The sequence below is a fragment of the Pelodiscus sinensis genome, chromosome 1 (genome assembly GCF_052426305.1).
Source record: "Pelodiscus sinensis isolate ZL-2025 chromosome 1, ASM5242630v1, whole genome shotgun sequence".
Classification (NCBI taxonomy): Eukaryota; Metazoa; Chordata; order Testudines; family Trionychidae; genus Pelodiscus; species Pelodiscus sinensis.
Window position 1 is genome coordinate 228,356,252 of NC_143052.1, and position 13,573 is coordinate 228,369,824.

Below are 13,573 nucleotides of genomic sequence, written 5' to 3' on the forward strand. Positions count from 1 at the left end.
TTCATATTTCTAAGTCAAGAATGTCCATTTCTTATTTCCCTCTTAAAAAAAATCTCTCAGAATCCCTCTTTGTGTGATATTCCGTTTATCCAAAGATGCTGACAAAGCTTCCTCCACAACACCGCTATGCTGCTCTTTGCAGAGCTGTCAATAAAGACATTACATTGTCTTGGAACCAGAAATACTTTTCAACCTCACACATGTGCATATGGCTCCCCTTGACTTCTGAGGCAACCTACTACGGACAACTAATGAAGAATGTTTTGGTCCAACATTGACATTAGTTGTTTTTTTAAATTCAACTATGTTTAACAGTGGTTAAAGTCAAGATCCTCAAGGGCATTCATATTCATGGCAAGATCCAATGTAGGTGAATTGATGTAGTCTGCTGTTCTTGCATCATTGACAATGTTAAAGGACTGTTTTAAAAAAGGTCTGTGATAGCCACATATCAGTGTATGCATCTAGTCTGAAATGTCAACAAGGTAGTTCACTGCTAGAGTTAGAAAAAGCCAGTGAAAATGTGTGTAAAGTGCAAATATTTACCAGTTCCTTGAATTTTAGCACTGGAAGAATTATTGGGAAACCAGTGGGAAGGAATTTTAACTGATTCTAGGTCACCTAACCTTTCATTCTCCAAATAGAAACAGTGACTAAGTATAACATGGGGCATTGTGGGCAGTTCCATACAGGCAAATGGTGAAGCAACAGTCTAAAAGCATTGTTGCACGTGTTGCTGATCAATGAATTTATGCTAAAGGTGAACCCTGGCAGTTGAAAATCATACAGCACCTCTTGCAGTAGTAGAGGACTAAAGTAAAATGCTAGAAAGGGGTTTTCTCCTGAATTCCCATGCTGACTCTATCAGATCTTTTCTAGAAAAATAATATGCTTGCTGTGGTTAGGCCAGTGTAGTTCATGCATCTTATCTCAGTGTACGTTCCAGCGTAATGACCCAGAGTGGCATATCACATTTCTCCCCTGGTCCTATTGGAATAGGGAGAAATCTAGTGATTGTGGGAATGGGGACAATTCAGAAATCTGAAGTTGCAGGCTATGAGGAGGTGTCTATTCTGTTTAGAATAAAGGACCAGATTGTACCAAGCTTACTCTTGTTGAGTACTAACTTACTATGCCAGAGATCCTGTGGACATGTTTACATGTCACTTTGAAACGAGCTTCCTAGTGTGGATCAACAGATTTGGCTAATGGGGACTCACACTACCTCTAAGGGCTGGGTCTACATTGCCGCTTTACTGCCCTGTAACTTTCACGTTCAGGAGTGTGAGAAAACACTCCCCTGAGTGCAGCAAATTACAGTGCTGTAAGACACAAGTGTAAACAGGCTCCCAAGGTTGGGAGTCACACTCTGCTACCCCCCTCATGGAGGTGGTTTACCTACAGCAATGGGAGAGCTCTCTCCCAGCTCTGGTGTCATGATCACATTGCCACGTTAAAGTGCTGCTGAGGCTAAACTTTAAACTTAGCAGTGTAGACAGTCTAAAAAGCGATATAGACAGCAGACTGAAATTGTGGCTTCAGCTAGAGCTGAGGCTTTGGAACTTGGCTCCGTAGCGTAAGCTTTAACTTCAAAGCACTGTTTACACTGCCATTTTTAGAGCACTAGCACAAACTTATCTGAGGACCTGGTCTGGGAGCGTTGCTCAAAAGTGCGGTGTAGACCCCAAGTGATAGAATAGTACTCAGTGTTTGATTAGCAAAATCCAACGTGACAGTTTTAAACCTTGAGTCTTCTGTGGATTTTGGAATCCTAAATTGTGATGTTTGAGTATAAAATGTAATTCCAATTGGCTAAACTTTTCCATTAGGTACATACAGCCAAAGATTTCAGTGGAAATTGGGTAACTTTCTTTGATCTATGGGGGTGACAATTCCATTTGGCCCAGTAGAATTTGAATGTGTCTGAGGCTATAATCCAAAAATAATTTGCAATAGTACCCGGTGAACATTGAATCTAGATCTCCAAAATCACTTGATTTAGGACTCGACTATTCATCTGACATTGCCCAGGTCAATTAATTAAAGTAAGTTTTTATTTTTCTTCCTTTAAATTATTTCTCTGGGGTGAGGCTAGGCATGAGGGGTTCAGTATGCAGGTTTCCTCAGGGGAGAGAGGACAACCCCAACCCTTTCATCACAGCACCTTTGCCTAGGTGAGAAGTACCTGTCCATGGCCACCAATTAGGGGACAGACACACACAAACACAGACAAAGTCTCTGAAGTATATAGTAGATAGCCATCCCTTCCTTCACCTATGCCTGATGCTGGCCCTATAGAACAATAGCTCTCCAGGTCCCCATCTCTGGCCCCTTGCTGTCCCCCCTGTGGTCATTCTGTAGTATAACTGTTTTTCCTACCAGACCCAGTCTTTTTCATTATAAAAAACTAGGGGGCTGTGCCCCTGCTAGCTATGCTCGCCAACCTCCCTCTCGCACGGGGTAGGGAACCCCGGCTCTCCTGGCCACTAGGGAGGGACAGGTTGTGGCTGCACCTGCCCAGGACCCTTCTCTTCCTGCCATGCCAGCCCAGGTCCCCTTTGTCTCTCCTCCCCATGCTTCCCCACCAGCCAGAGCCCCTTCTCCCTCCCCCCAACCTCTGCCAACCAGGGTCCTTTCTCTCCCCTCTACACCATCCTGGGCCCATTCTTCCTTCTGCCACACTATCTCAGGGCTTTCTCTCTCTCTCTCTCTCCCCCACACACAGCCACCATGGCTGGGGATAGTCTGGGCCGCAGCACTCACCCGGCCTTGTTCCAGCCCCCGCAAGTGGGGACAGGCTGTGCCGTGAGCCTAGCCCAGCTCGCCATGTGGGTCACACCAGGCCCAGTTTTGACCACTTGGAAGGGGAGGGCTGGGGCTGTAGGCAGCCCCAGCCCACCATGTGTGCTCTGGGAAGAGCCAGGCCGGGTGTGGGAGAGACTTGTTTCTGTGGGATGCAGAGTGATGTGATAACAGGAAAAAACAAAACTTTACCTTGCTTTTAAGTTATAAGAGGAAGCTTTGCATCAAATTTCTCACTTGGACTTGACTATCTACTGTTACAAGCGGAAGGAGCAGAGCATTTCTGTTGTGATTCAAAAGCTGAAGTGTTGAACCTCAAGTAGGTGTTTAGCTTTAGCTTTAAAACAGTTCAATCACTGCGGAGTTCTGCCATTTCTGTTTTTATGAAACCTATTCATATGCTGGGATAAACAATCACTCCTAGATAGTTACTCCTTTATTTGATCATCTCTTAAATGTCTGTTTTCCCCTCTCTTAGGGACAAAGCTGGTGGTTATGGAATCCAGGCCCTTGGTGGAATGTTAGTTGAATATGTTCATGGAGACTTCCTGAACGTGGTGGGATTTCCTCTGAATCATTTCTGCAAAAAGCTAGCAGAGTTGTATTATCCACCCCCCAAACATACCATACATCATGTAAAGCATGACTCTATCCCCTCTGTTGAGACTTTTGAGAACCTCAGCGATGGAGAGAGTGACTCGTCATATCCCAGACATCATAAAAGTGCTAACACATTAGAGAACAAGGGGATATCTCTTCCAGAAGCTATTTATACTTCAGTAAACAGTTGTAACATCAAACCTGTTTACCCAGCAGCTGTGGAAAATCTTGGTGGCATGATGGAATATCCAGCTACATTCCCATCAAAAATTATAGAACTTATGGATGGCTTCAAAGCTTCAAAGGTAACAAGAAAAACCCTCTTTGATCTAATATCTAATTCTTCAAATTTGTATTTTTAAACACCTGTCTATATTTTGGCAGTTCTAACAATAAAGGCAGCACGACTGCATATGGGGAACTGCTGCATGTACAAAAATTATTTAATACATTTAGTTTACCCATATTTAATATTCGCTCTGATTACGCAAGGTAGTGGCATCTTCCTGCAGCTGCACCAGTGATCCAGACCGTAATAAGTAGCACACATTCCATTGAGAGACTCCAAAACAGCAGAATTATTTGGGGGCATTTTGATCCTAACAGGTGCTGAACATCTGTATCTTTTATTGATTTCAGAAAATGGAGGGAACCAAAGGTGAGGGAGAGGAGGGCTAGGGATCAGGATGGGACAGCAGGATGTATACAAGAGGAAAGAGTGGATTATGTGACTGTTAAAATATTACATGTATTTGTAAAACTTTTTTGGGAAAAGACATAAGGCTATTCACAAAGTAACATTTATTTAATAGTAATCCAAAATATCTGAAACAGCAGGTAAATGGTGAGAAATATGTAACATGGAACGGTCTGTAGTGATTCCTCTCTGAAGTTAAGGCTTTGTTGAGATTTGCACTTGAAGTAAGATTAAAATCTTCCTTTTTCATTGTAATATTTGAATTTAATCTCCATATTTGGCATAGTAACACTTCAGAGGACAATTCAACTTTCTACGTAACAGTGTTCACAGAAGCTAACTTCTGTAGAGAAAACACTTCTCATTTAAAATGTATTTTAAAATAAAAAAGCCTGGGTTTATCAATTAATCCTGTCAACTACATCCTCCTCCTTTGCTGCTGCCTCTGATAGAGAGGCAGCAGCACAGAGGGACAGGGGAGGCAGCTGGGAGCTGGTATGGATGGGAAAGCCAACTTTTAAGTTGGCCCTCTGTGCATGCTGGCTCCAGAGCTGCCTGCTTCACCTCTTGTTGCCTCCCACAGAGGAAGCAGGGGTGGGGAAAGGCAGGAGACAGTGCGTAAGAGGAGCCAGATCACCCTAAGCACCAGTTCCTGCCTGCCCCTTCCCCACACTGCTGCCTCCATTAGAGGCAGCAGCACAGGGGTGGGGAGGCTGCCATGGAGCGGCCTCTGTCTGTGGCAGGCTTTGACTTACCTTGGACAGAAGCTGCTCTGTCTGGAGGAGCTCATACCCCTTCTGGATAGGGGCTGCTGCTGCTGCCACATGCTGAAGCCTCTGTATCAGAGGCAGCAGGCGGGAGCCATTCTGCGTGGGAAGCTTTAAACTGGCTCCCTCCTGTCACCTTGTGACAGGCAGCAATGTGGGGTGGCAGAGGGCTCCCCGGGAGTGGGGGCCGGGTGGACACTGGCTACTGGCTCCGCCCCTGGAGGTGATCAAATAGTCATGTAACCGCTAAAATTTCAGGTGATTACATGACTGTTCTGTTACACCATCTATCATCCCTATTAAGTAACATCTATTGTGCTGTACCTCAATCTTTTATTGTTACATTTATGGTCATTTCCTTTAGGACCTACCTTTTCTTGGTTGCTCAGATATTGTTTTATCTTTACTTTTCACTGAAATATTTGTCTAAATCTCTTGTCTGAATGAGGGCTGTAGCTGATGATCACAATGCAGTAACTTGTGTCTGGCCTTCATGAAGACATGTACATAAAAGCTAATACTCATGTGCTCCAGCAGTCAGCTGTGACTAGCAACTGATAAATGGATAGTTTTGAATCATTGCCAGGTTTCCCACTAAGAGTCAGAATAGTGCAGCTAAAGAAAAGGTGACATTAGAATAACTGGCATTTATTTCTTCATCTTGTTCTAATTAGAAACCGAGAACCATATGATCTCAACTTTGACACTGACCTTGTAACCTTGGTCAAATTTCATACTATGTCTCCTGACACTGCCTTGTCTGTAAAATGGAGAAAATAAAGTTGTGAAGCTAGTTATTATCCAAAGCATGTTAAAAACTGAAAGTGCAGTGAAAACTAACAGCTAAGCTGTAATTAAATTTATGACTTCCTTTTGACCTTCATGTGGGTTCAGAGTCTTCCCAGTGCAGGCTGCAGTAAATTACAAACAAGAAAAAAAACTAATAATCTTTTTATTAAAATTGTGTGTCCAAACTTTTTGCTTGGTTCTGCACTCAGTGAGCTCAATGGAAATTGGAGGTTAAATTTTGTTTGGCTTGATTCTGCTGTAGCTGTAGAGCACACAACACGTCTTGATTTGGGTGCTACCATAATATAAATATTGGCTTTTTTTACTAATGATATCATAGATTAGGATTGGAAAAGACCTCAGGAGGTCATCTAGTCCAACTTCCTGCTCAAAGCAAAACTAGCCAGGGCTTTGTCAAGCTTTGCCTTTAAAAAAAATTCAGAAAGATGGAGATTCTGCCATCTCCCTGGGTAACCCATTCCAGGGCTTCACAACCCTTCTAGTGAAATAGTTTTTCCTAATATCTAATCTAGGTCTCTTCCATTGCAATTTGAGACCATTGCCTCTTGTTCTGTCATCTGCCACCACTGAGAATAGCCTGGCTCCATCCCCTTTGGAATGCTGCGCCCCCTGCCCCCGTTCAGGTTGTTGAAGGCTGCCATCAAATCCCCCCCTCGCTCTTTTGAAGACTAAATAAGCCTCTGTTCGTAAGTCATGTGCTCCAGCCTCCAAGCATTTTCATTGCACGTGACTTGACTCTGTAATTTGTTCACACCTTTTCTGCAATGGGGGGGGGCCCGAAACTAGATGTCATATTCCAAATGTGGCCTCACCAGTGCCAAATAGAAGGGAATAATTACTTCCCTTGGTCTGCTGGTAGTGCTCCTATTAAAGCAGTTCAATATGCTGTTCGCCTTCTTTGCAACAAGGGCACACTGTTGACTCATATCCTGCTTCTTGTCCATTATAATCCCCAAGTATTTTTTCTATACAACTGCTCTTAGCTAGTCAGTCCCCAAACTGTAGCAATACATGGCATTCTTTCATCCTAAGTTTAAAGTCTCTGCATTTGTCCTTGTTGAACCTCATCAGATTTCTTTTGGCCCCAATCCTCCTTCAATTTGCCTAGGTCACTGTGGACCCTATCCCTACCTTCCAGCATATCTACCTCTCCTAGCTTAATGTCATCTGTGAACTTACTGCAGAGTACAAACCAACCCATTATTAAGATGTTGAACAAAATTGGTCCCAGAACCAATCCTCGAGGTACTTCACTTCATATTGCCTGCGTACTAGTTTTTGAGCCATTGATCACTATTCATTAAGCCTGGTGATCTAGCCAGCTTTCTAGTCATCTTATAGACGGTTCAACCCAGCCTTACTTCTTTAACTTGTCTGCAATAATACTATGGGAGTCTGTATCAAAAGCTTTGCTAAAGTCAAGGTATATCACATCCTCCACTCCCCTTTCCTTTCTACCCCACCCCCTCATTTACAGAGCCATGATATTCCAATGATGTAAATCAGCACTGAAAATTTAGAACTCAGAGGCCTTCAGCTGGTCACTTATCACATTCCACTATTGCAGATAAACTGTTTAAATACCTTCAGTGCTCATGAGACCTTCCCCTCCTGGTCAAATGTAATAGTAGTTTAATGTCATTTTTTGTAACAAATCAACATTTTGGACCATGGCAAACATTAATTTTTTGTAGCACCTTGGAGCCCCTCTCCATTGTATATACCAACTTCACTCCCAAAATAATAAACATTTTAAATATAAAATCACTGATCTAAAGAAACTGCAATCCCCATGTTTCATCCGCACTTCTCCATCTGATTTTTAAAAGAAACTGCAATCCCCATGTTTCATCCGCACTTCTCCATCTGATTTTTAAAAGAAACTGCAATCCCCATGTTTCATCCGTACTTCTCCATCTGATTTTTAAAAGAATTTAACTGCTATATAGATATTTTTCTTTTGTAATATTTTTTATAGTTCCTCACACACTGTTAATTGAAGAAACAGTATTGCAACCTCACCTTAGATATGAATCTGCACATGGTTTCATAATATGAAAAATTCCTCTCCAATAAAATTATACAGTATATGGTTGTAATTAGTGTATTCAACTAAAACAGCTGTATGTGCTTTTAGTTTTTTGGGTTTTGTTTTGTTTTTAGAAAATTAGTGTGGAATGAAATACAGCTATAAAACAACGTACATTCCAAGAAATTTATTTTCTTAGGAAAATCAACTTGAATAAGATTGCATTTTTTTCTCTGACCCTAATTCAGAAACATACTTAAGCACATGGCAGAGATTATGAAATATGCCTAAAGAAAGTCCTATGCTTAAGTTTCCTGATTAATAAGACTCTAAGACACCAAAACCTGAAGCATTTCAGGTTCTTTCAAGCTTTAACTAGTGAGGCTTTTTATTTTATTTTTTTTTCTTCACCTAACATTGTTACCATGGCAAAGAAGCTGACATCTCTGCTTTGATGCCAGGAACAAACTGTTCCAGAAGTAACAGGTCTAAACTGACACTTTTTCCAAGAGCAAATTCAACAGACACTTTTTAGTTCTTTATGGCATGGTTTTACGTTTATATTGAACTTAATTCATACCTCTGGAAAGCTTTCAAAAATATTTAAAAACAAAAGTACAATGTTGTGTTTTTGTAGCAGTAGTAAATTAAATTTAACTCACTAATGCATGTTTCCTATACACAGGCTTTGTTTGTGGCATCTAAACTGAAAGTGTTTGATCTTCTGAAAGATAAATGTGTACTGAAGGCTGCGGATGTTGCCAATAAGATAGAAGCCTCTGTGTGTGGAACAGAAAGACTGCTTGATGCTTGTGCTTCTCTTGGCTTACTGGAGAAAACCCATCAAGGTGACTTTTTTTATTGTAAAACAATTCATGTATAGCAGAACAAGGAGAGATGGAAGAAGGAACTTCAAATGTATTATTGTCCACTATATGAAAATCAGTTATTTCTACCAGTGAACTGGTAGTAATAGAAGTTTCCTGTACAGTGGAGTCTGGATTAACCAACACCCAGTAATCCGACACTCTGCTTTATCCGACCCTGCAGGGTCAGATACAGTGCGGGCCAGGAGAACGGCCCCGCTTGCTGCCCCGTCGCTCTCTAGGAGTAGCTGCTGCCGCTCCTGCTGGGGACGTCGCTGGCAGGAGCGGCATCAGCTGTTCACTTGCTGTCTAGGAGAAGCTGTTGCCGCTCCTGCCTGGAAGTGTCTCGGCAGGAGCAGTATCAGCTGCTCCTAAAGAGCAGTGGAACAGCTGATGCTGCTTTGCTGGAGATGCTTCGTCCCGGCAGGAGCGGCATCAGCTGTAACGTTGCTCTCTACAGTAGAGTCCCTATCATCTGACACATTCGGTAATCCGACCATATGTCAGTCCCGTTTAGGTCGGATGACAGGGACTCTACTGTATTTCTAGAACTTGGCAAATGAAACTGGTATTAATCTCATTTATTAAGGTACTGCTATTAAGATAGACCTAATGAAGATCAGGCTCCCACTGTCTAGAGTGGTACCCTCAAAGCATTTACAGTCAAAATAAACAAGACAGATGCAATGTAGTAAAAGAAGTCTAACACACAACAATGTGATGGCAGCAAACATGTTAGTTCCATGACATTTTTGGGGAGAAGTAGGTATGTTTAGTTTGATCTCCTCCTAAGTCAAATCAGAGCTCCCCAGGCCAGTAGCTCTTTGAGCTGAGGTGATCAGCTCAACGGGGAAGGGAAGGGGAATTTAAGGGATGAATAGGGTTGCCAGGTGTCCAGTTTTGAACCAGACAATCTTGTATTTGAGGTTTCTGTCCAGGAAATAAATTGAGAGAATACTGTGTATATATAAATGTCCGGTATTTTCTAATTAAGTTTTATTATGAGTATCTGTACCAGCCGGGCAGTATGCAACTTCGTAGATACGCTCACGCAGCGTAAACGTGTCTACCAGCCAGGCATTACGCAGGGGAGGAGAGGGGAGGGGCGGTGCCAGGGCTGGGGAGGGATGGAATCCCTAGGGCCAGACTTGCTCGTGCTTTGCCGGGACTGTGTGCAGGACGGGAAGCACCCCGGGATCCCCTCCCAGCCGGTCTGCCCCTGTGCGCGCGGGATGGGAAGCACCCCGGGATCCTCTCCCAGCCGGTCTGCCCCTGTGCGCGCGGGATGGGAAGCACCCCGGGATCCCCTCCCAGCCGGGGGGGGGGAAGGGGGTGGGTGGGTGTGTGTGTGTGTGTGTGTGTGTGTGTGTGTGTGTGTGTTAAAGCGATCTGCTCTGTTCCGCTTGGCTGCGAAGAGCTAAACTGAGCCAGTGGAAGCTGCGAGGCTCTGTGGCCACAGCACCAGTAAATAAACAAACTGTGGCGTCCAGTTAACGTGTTTCTCAAAGTGGTTTTGCGGAGTGATTTCAGAAACATGGCTCTGGATGTCCTGAGATCCCTACTGTGGCTTCTTCTGCCCTTAGTAGCTGGGGTTTCTGACTGGCTTCTCTCTGCATCTTTTCTCCCACGGCCATTTGCCCCCAGAATGAGGGAGGAGGGGTTTCTGCAGCACAGTCCATGAGGGTCCATGAGGATTTGGGGATGAGAGGTAGTCCTGGCAGTGTCATTTTACCGCCCTCACTCCCTTGGCCTCTGTGCAGAAGTTCCTGATTTCTCTGCTTCTGCCTCTGTTTCTGCCTGTGCTGTCTTCGTGTAGGCCAAACAATGGGGGGCAAATTTTGCTCTCCCTTTAATGAAGAATCACTGATTGCAGTAGGATAGCCATGAATGTGACAAAAGGAGAGTTTGAGGGTGGCATTGAAACTGGACAACAGAGAGTTAGCTGTTGCAAATTATATTTGGCAATGTTTTAAGATCTAAACAGATGATAGAACAATTAAGAAGCTCAGACTTTCCTTTTCAGACTTTCCTTTTCAATCTGCACTACGTAACTTTTAGCTTTCAGATAAACAACGGGTCCGAATATGATCACATCCAAACTGAATGCCATAAGAACTCTCAAAGGATGATTTCTATGACAAACACAAGCTATCTAGCTATTTTTCTTGTAGACCTGTTAGTGCATAAGAGAAAATGCTGCCAGATATTTTTTTTTTCCTGGTGTGAAAGAATTGTCACCCCTCCCACAAAAAATGGCTTTTCTCAAACTTCAAAATAAGAAAAGTGTATTTTGAGTACACTGGTCCTGGAAAACTTTGCTCTCAGTGGGGAACATTTCAGAAAATCATGAATTACTGGAAATGAGTAGTTACAATGAAATCTGTGCACCACGCTTAACTGCAACAGTTGCTGTTGCCTCACTGTAGTGTAATGGCATACCTTTAGATTGTAAAGCTTCCTGACAGGGATTGTTTCCCTTCTATGGGCTGGGCCCCACCCCCCACCCTCCCCAGCCATAAAACTAACAAGGCTGCCCCATTCCCAGAAGCAAATAAGGCAGGAGGACAAGAAGCCAAGGCAGCTGGACCGTAATCCTTGGGGGTGAAGCCCGGAGCAGCTTCTCCTGCTCATTGTGGGGAGTGCAGAATGGGAGAACCCCTAGGTGGCTTCCCCCATGCCCAGGAACCTGTGGAGCTGCTGGGCTCAGGGCAGGAGCTGCAAGCACATATGAGAGACAGAACTCTGATCCCCTCACATTTCACCGTTTTAGGTTGGTGGAAGCATTCCTGTTGAGGAAGCCCAGCAGTGTTGTATAGACCTGCACCTCTGCAGTAATTACTGCAGTAGCTGTAAATCAACCTAATATAAATTGACCTGGCTTTGTCTACACTTAAAATTTTAAAGCACAGCTGCAACAAAGCTGCCATGGCAGTGCTTTAATGCCACAGTGTGGCCACGGGAGGATTGTTGGGAGAGAGCTCTCCCAATATTCCAGGTAAATCACTTCCACCAGGGGAGTAGCTAACTGCACTGCAAGCAAGGCTCCTGGCTCTGCAGCCCAGTTTACACTGGAGCTTTACATTGGTGTAAGTTGCTGTGCTTAGTGAGGTTTTTTTCACATCCCTGAGACAAAGTTGCAGCACAGTAAAGTGGCAGTGTCGAGCTAGCCTCAGATTTGTAGTGTAGATATAACTTGTGCTTGTACAGTGACACTCCAGTTATGATTGGGGACTTTGAGTGTCGCCATACAATAAATACTCACTACTAATGTTACTTACTGGCTTTTAATATTCAGTTTTTAAAAAGGGAGCATTTTTTCGTTTCACAACTACCAAGATACGTTAAAGGCAAAGAGGTGGGCTTTTCTCAGTAACTACTTCTAGTTTGTCACATCTGTAACACGAAAAGCAAAAAAACTCAATGTATTTGGCATCTTAAACTGCAAGTTGCTGTTGTGTTAAACTTGCTGTGATGTAGGTATCCTGGTTCTGCAGATCAACTCTATAGTGTGTACAGACTCAACAAAACGAAAGGAAATTGATTTTTTTTTTTAAATTAAATAGGATGTGGATCAAATAGAGCCCTGCATCCGCAGATATGGATACAGATTTCCATGACTTATTTTTGCAGATGCAGGACTCTACAGATCAAGAGGCGGGTCTTCTGCTACTGTAAATCTATTGGAGTGAGTGGAACTTTGCCATGTGACCCCAAACATTTAACTAAAAATTGCACTTATTTGTATAACTAGCCACAAATTATATGGCTATTACAACACTGCAAAAAACTAATTAAAGGATTTTTCCTCCTTCCCCCCTCAAGGTTACAGTAATACAGAATCAGCAAACATGTATCTGGTGTCAGACACAGAATATTCACTTCATGGTTACATTATCCACTGTAATGACCGCCTTTGGCATCACTTTACACACCTGGAGACTGCTGTCAAAGAGGGGACCATGCAGGGCCATCGGGGTTTTGGAAAGACAACCGAGGACTTGTTTCAGGTAATGCAGATTCTGGCTCTTATTTTGTCTTAATTATCAAGAAATTGTAGGGCCCAGAAAAATTGATCAATGAGAATTGCAAACTGAGTGTCGTCATACAGATTAGTGTAATCTAGGAATCGAATAAACTATTAAATGTCTCAAATACCAATACATTCAACTTTTTAAGCCCTTAATCCTGCTACTATTAAAGTCAGTAGCTAAACTCTCATTGGCTTTAATGGTGTGCAGTATTGAGCCCTGAGGTGCTGAGGCACTTGGAATGTCAGTATAGTTACCCAAAAACCAAATTAATATCTACAGTATAGTACTTGCTCTTTCCTGAAAGCTTCTCATTCAAAAATTTCTTCAGTAGACATATAGAAATATTTTATTTTTAGAATGTCATTGAGACAAGATCTGAGTTTAACTTTGCTCCTGACTAGAATCTGCTTTTGATACCAAACCTTTTCTTCTTATCTAAGCATGTCTCTAAATCTGCCTTGCATTGATTCAAAAATTTTCAGAATTCATTATCCTTTGACTCTCTATTTGTCACATGTATTTCCATCTGATGAATAATTAGTGTCATGTGTATCATGCCATTTAGTAGCTTTGCAAGGATCATACAATTTACCCCTTTGCCAGTATTCTCTTTGCACTGCAAACATCCCATTCAGGCCTCTCTCTTGCTTGGTTTGCTTATTACAGAAGGGGGCTGTAGTTGAGGGAGGGGAGTGGAGGGAGGAGGCAGGAGATGCAGAGAATATGCACCAGCATGACTGACAGAGTTCTGGGAGCTAATATGAGTGTCTGTGTTGAAGAAGCTTAGGAGTATAGGGACCAGGAGTTCCTTTCTGTAAGGTACTAAGCACCACTTAGGAGGCATCTGACGAAGTGGGTCTTTGCCCACGAAAGCTTATGCTCCTACACTTCAGTTAGTCTATAAGGTGCCACAGGACTCTTCGTCGCTTTAGGAGGCATTGGACATCCTCAGTTTCCTGACCTCAGGGTTT

General features: G+C 43.0%; 1 protein-coding gene across 3 annotated transcripts in view; it reads left to right on the top strand.

Moving 5' to 3' along the window:
• ASMTL (acetylserotonin O-methyltransferase like) overlaps nucleotides 1-13,573 on the top strand; it is a 47,208-nt gene that overhangs the window by 16,164 nt on the left and 17,471 nt on the right. For all 3 annotated transcript variants that reach the window (XM_075915796.2, XM_075915795.2, XM_075915800.2), the window contains exons 7-9: nucleotides 3,281-3,707; nucleotides 8,391-8,553; nucleotides 12,394-12,578. In XM_075915796.2, the coding sequence (XP_075771911.2) occupies nucleotides 3,281-3,707; nucleotides 8,391-8,553; nucleotides 12,394-12,578 (775 nt within the window). The remainder of the gene's footprint in view (nucleotides 1-3,280; nucleotides 3,708-8,390; nucleotides 8,554-12,393; nucleotides 12,579-13,573) is intronic.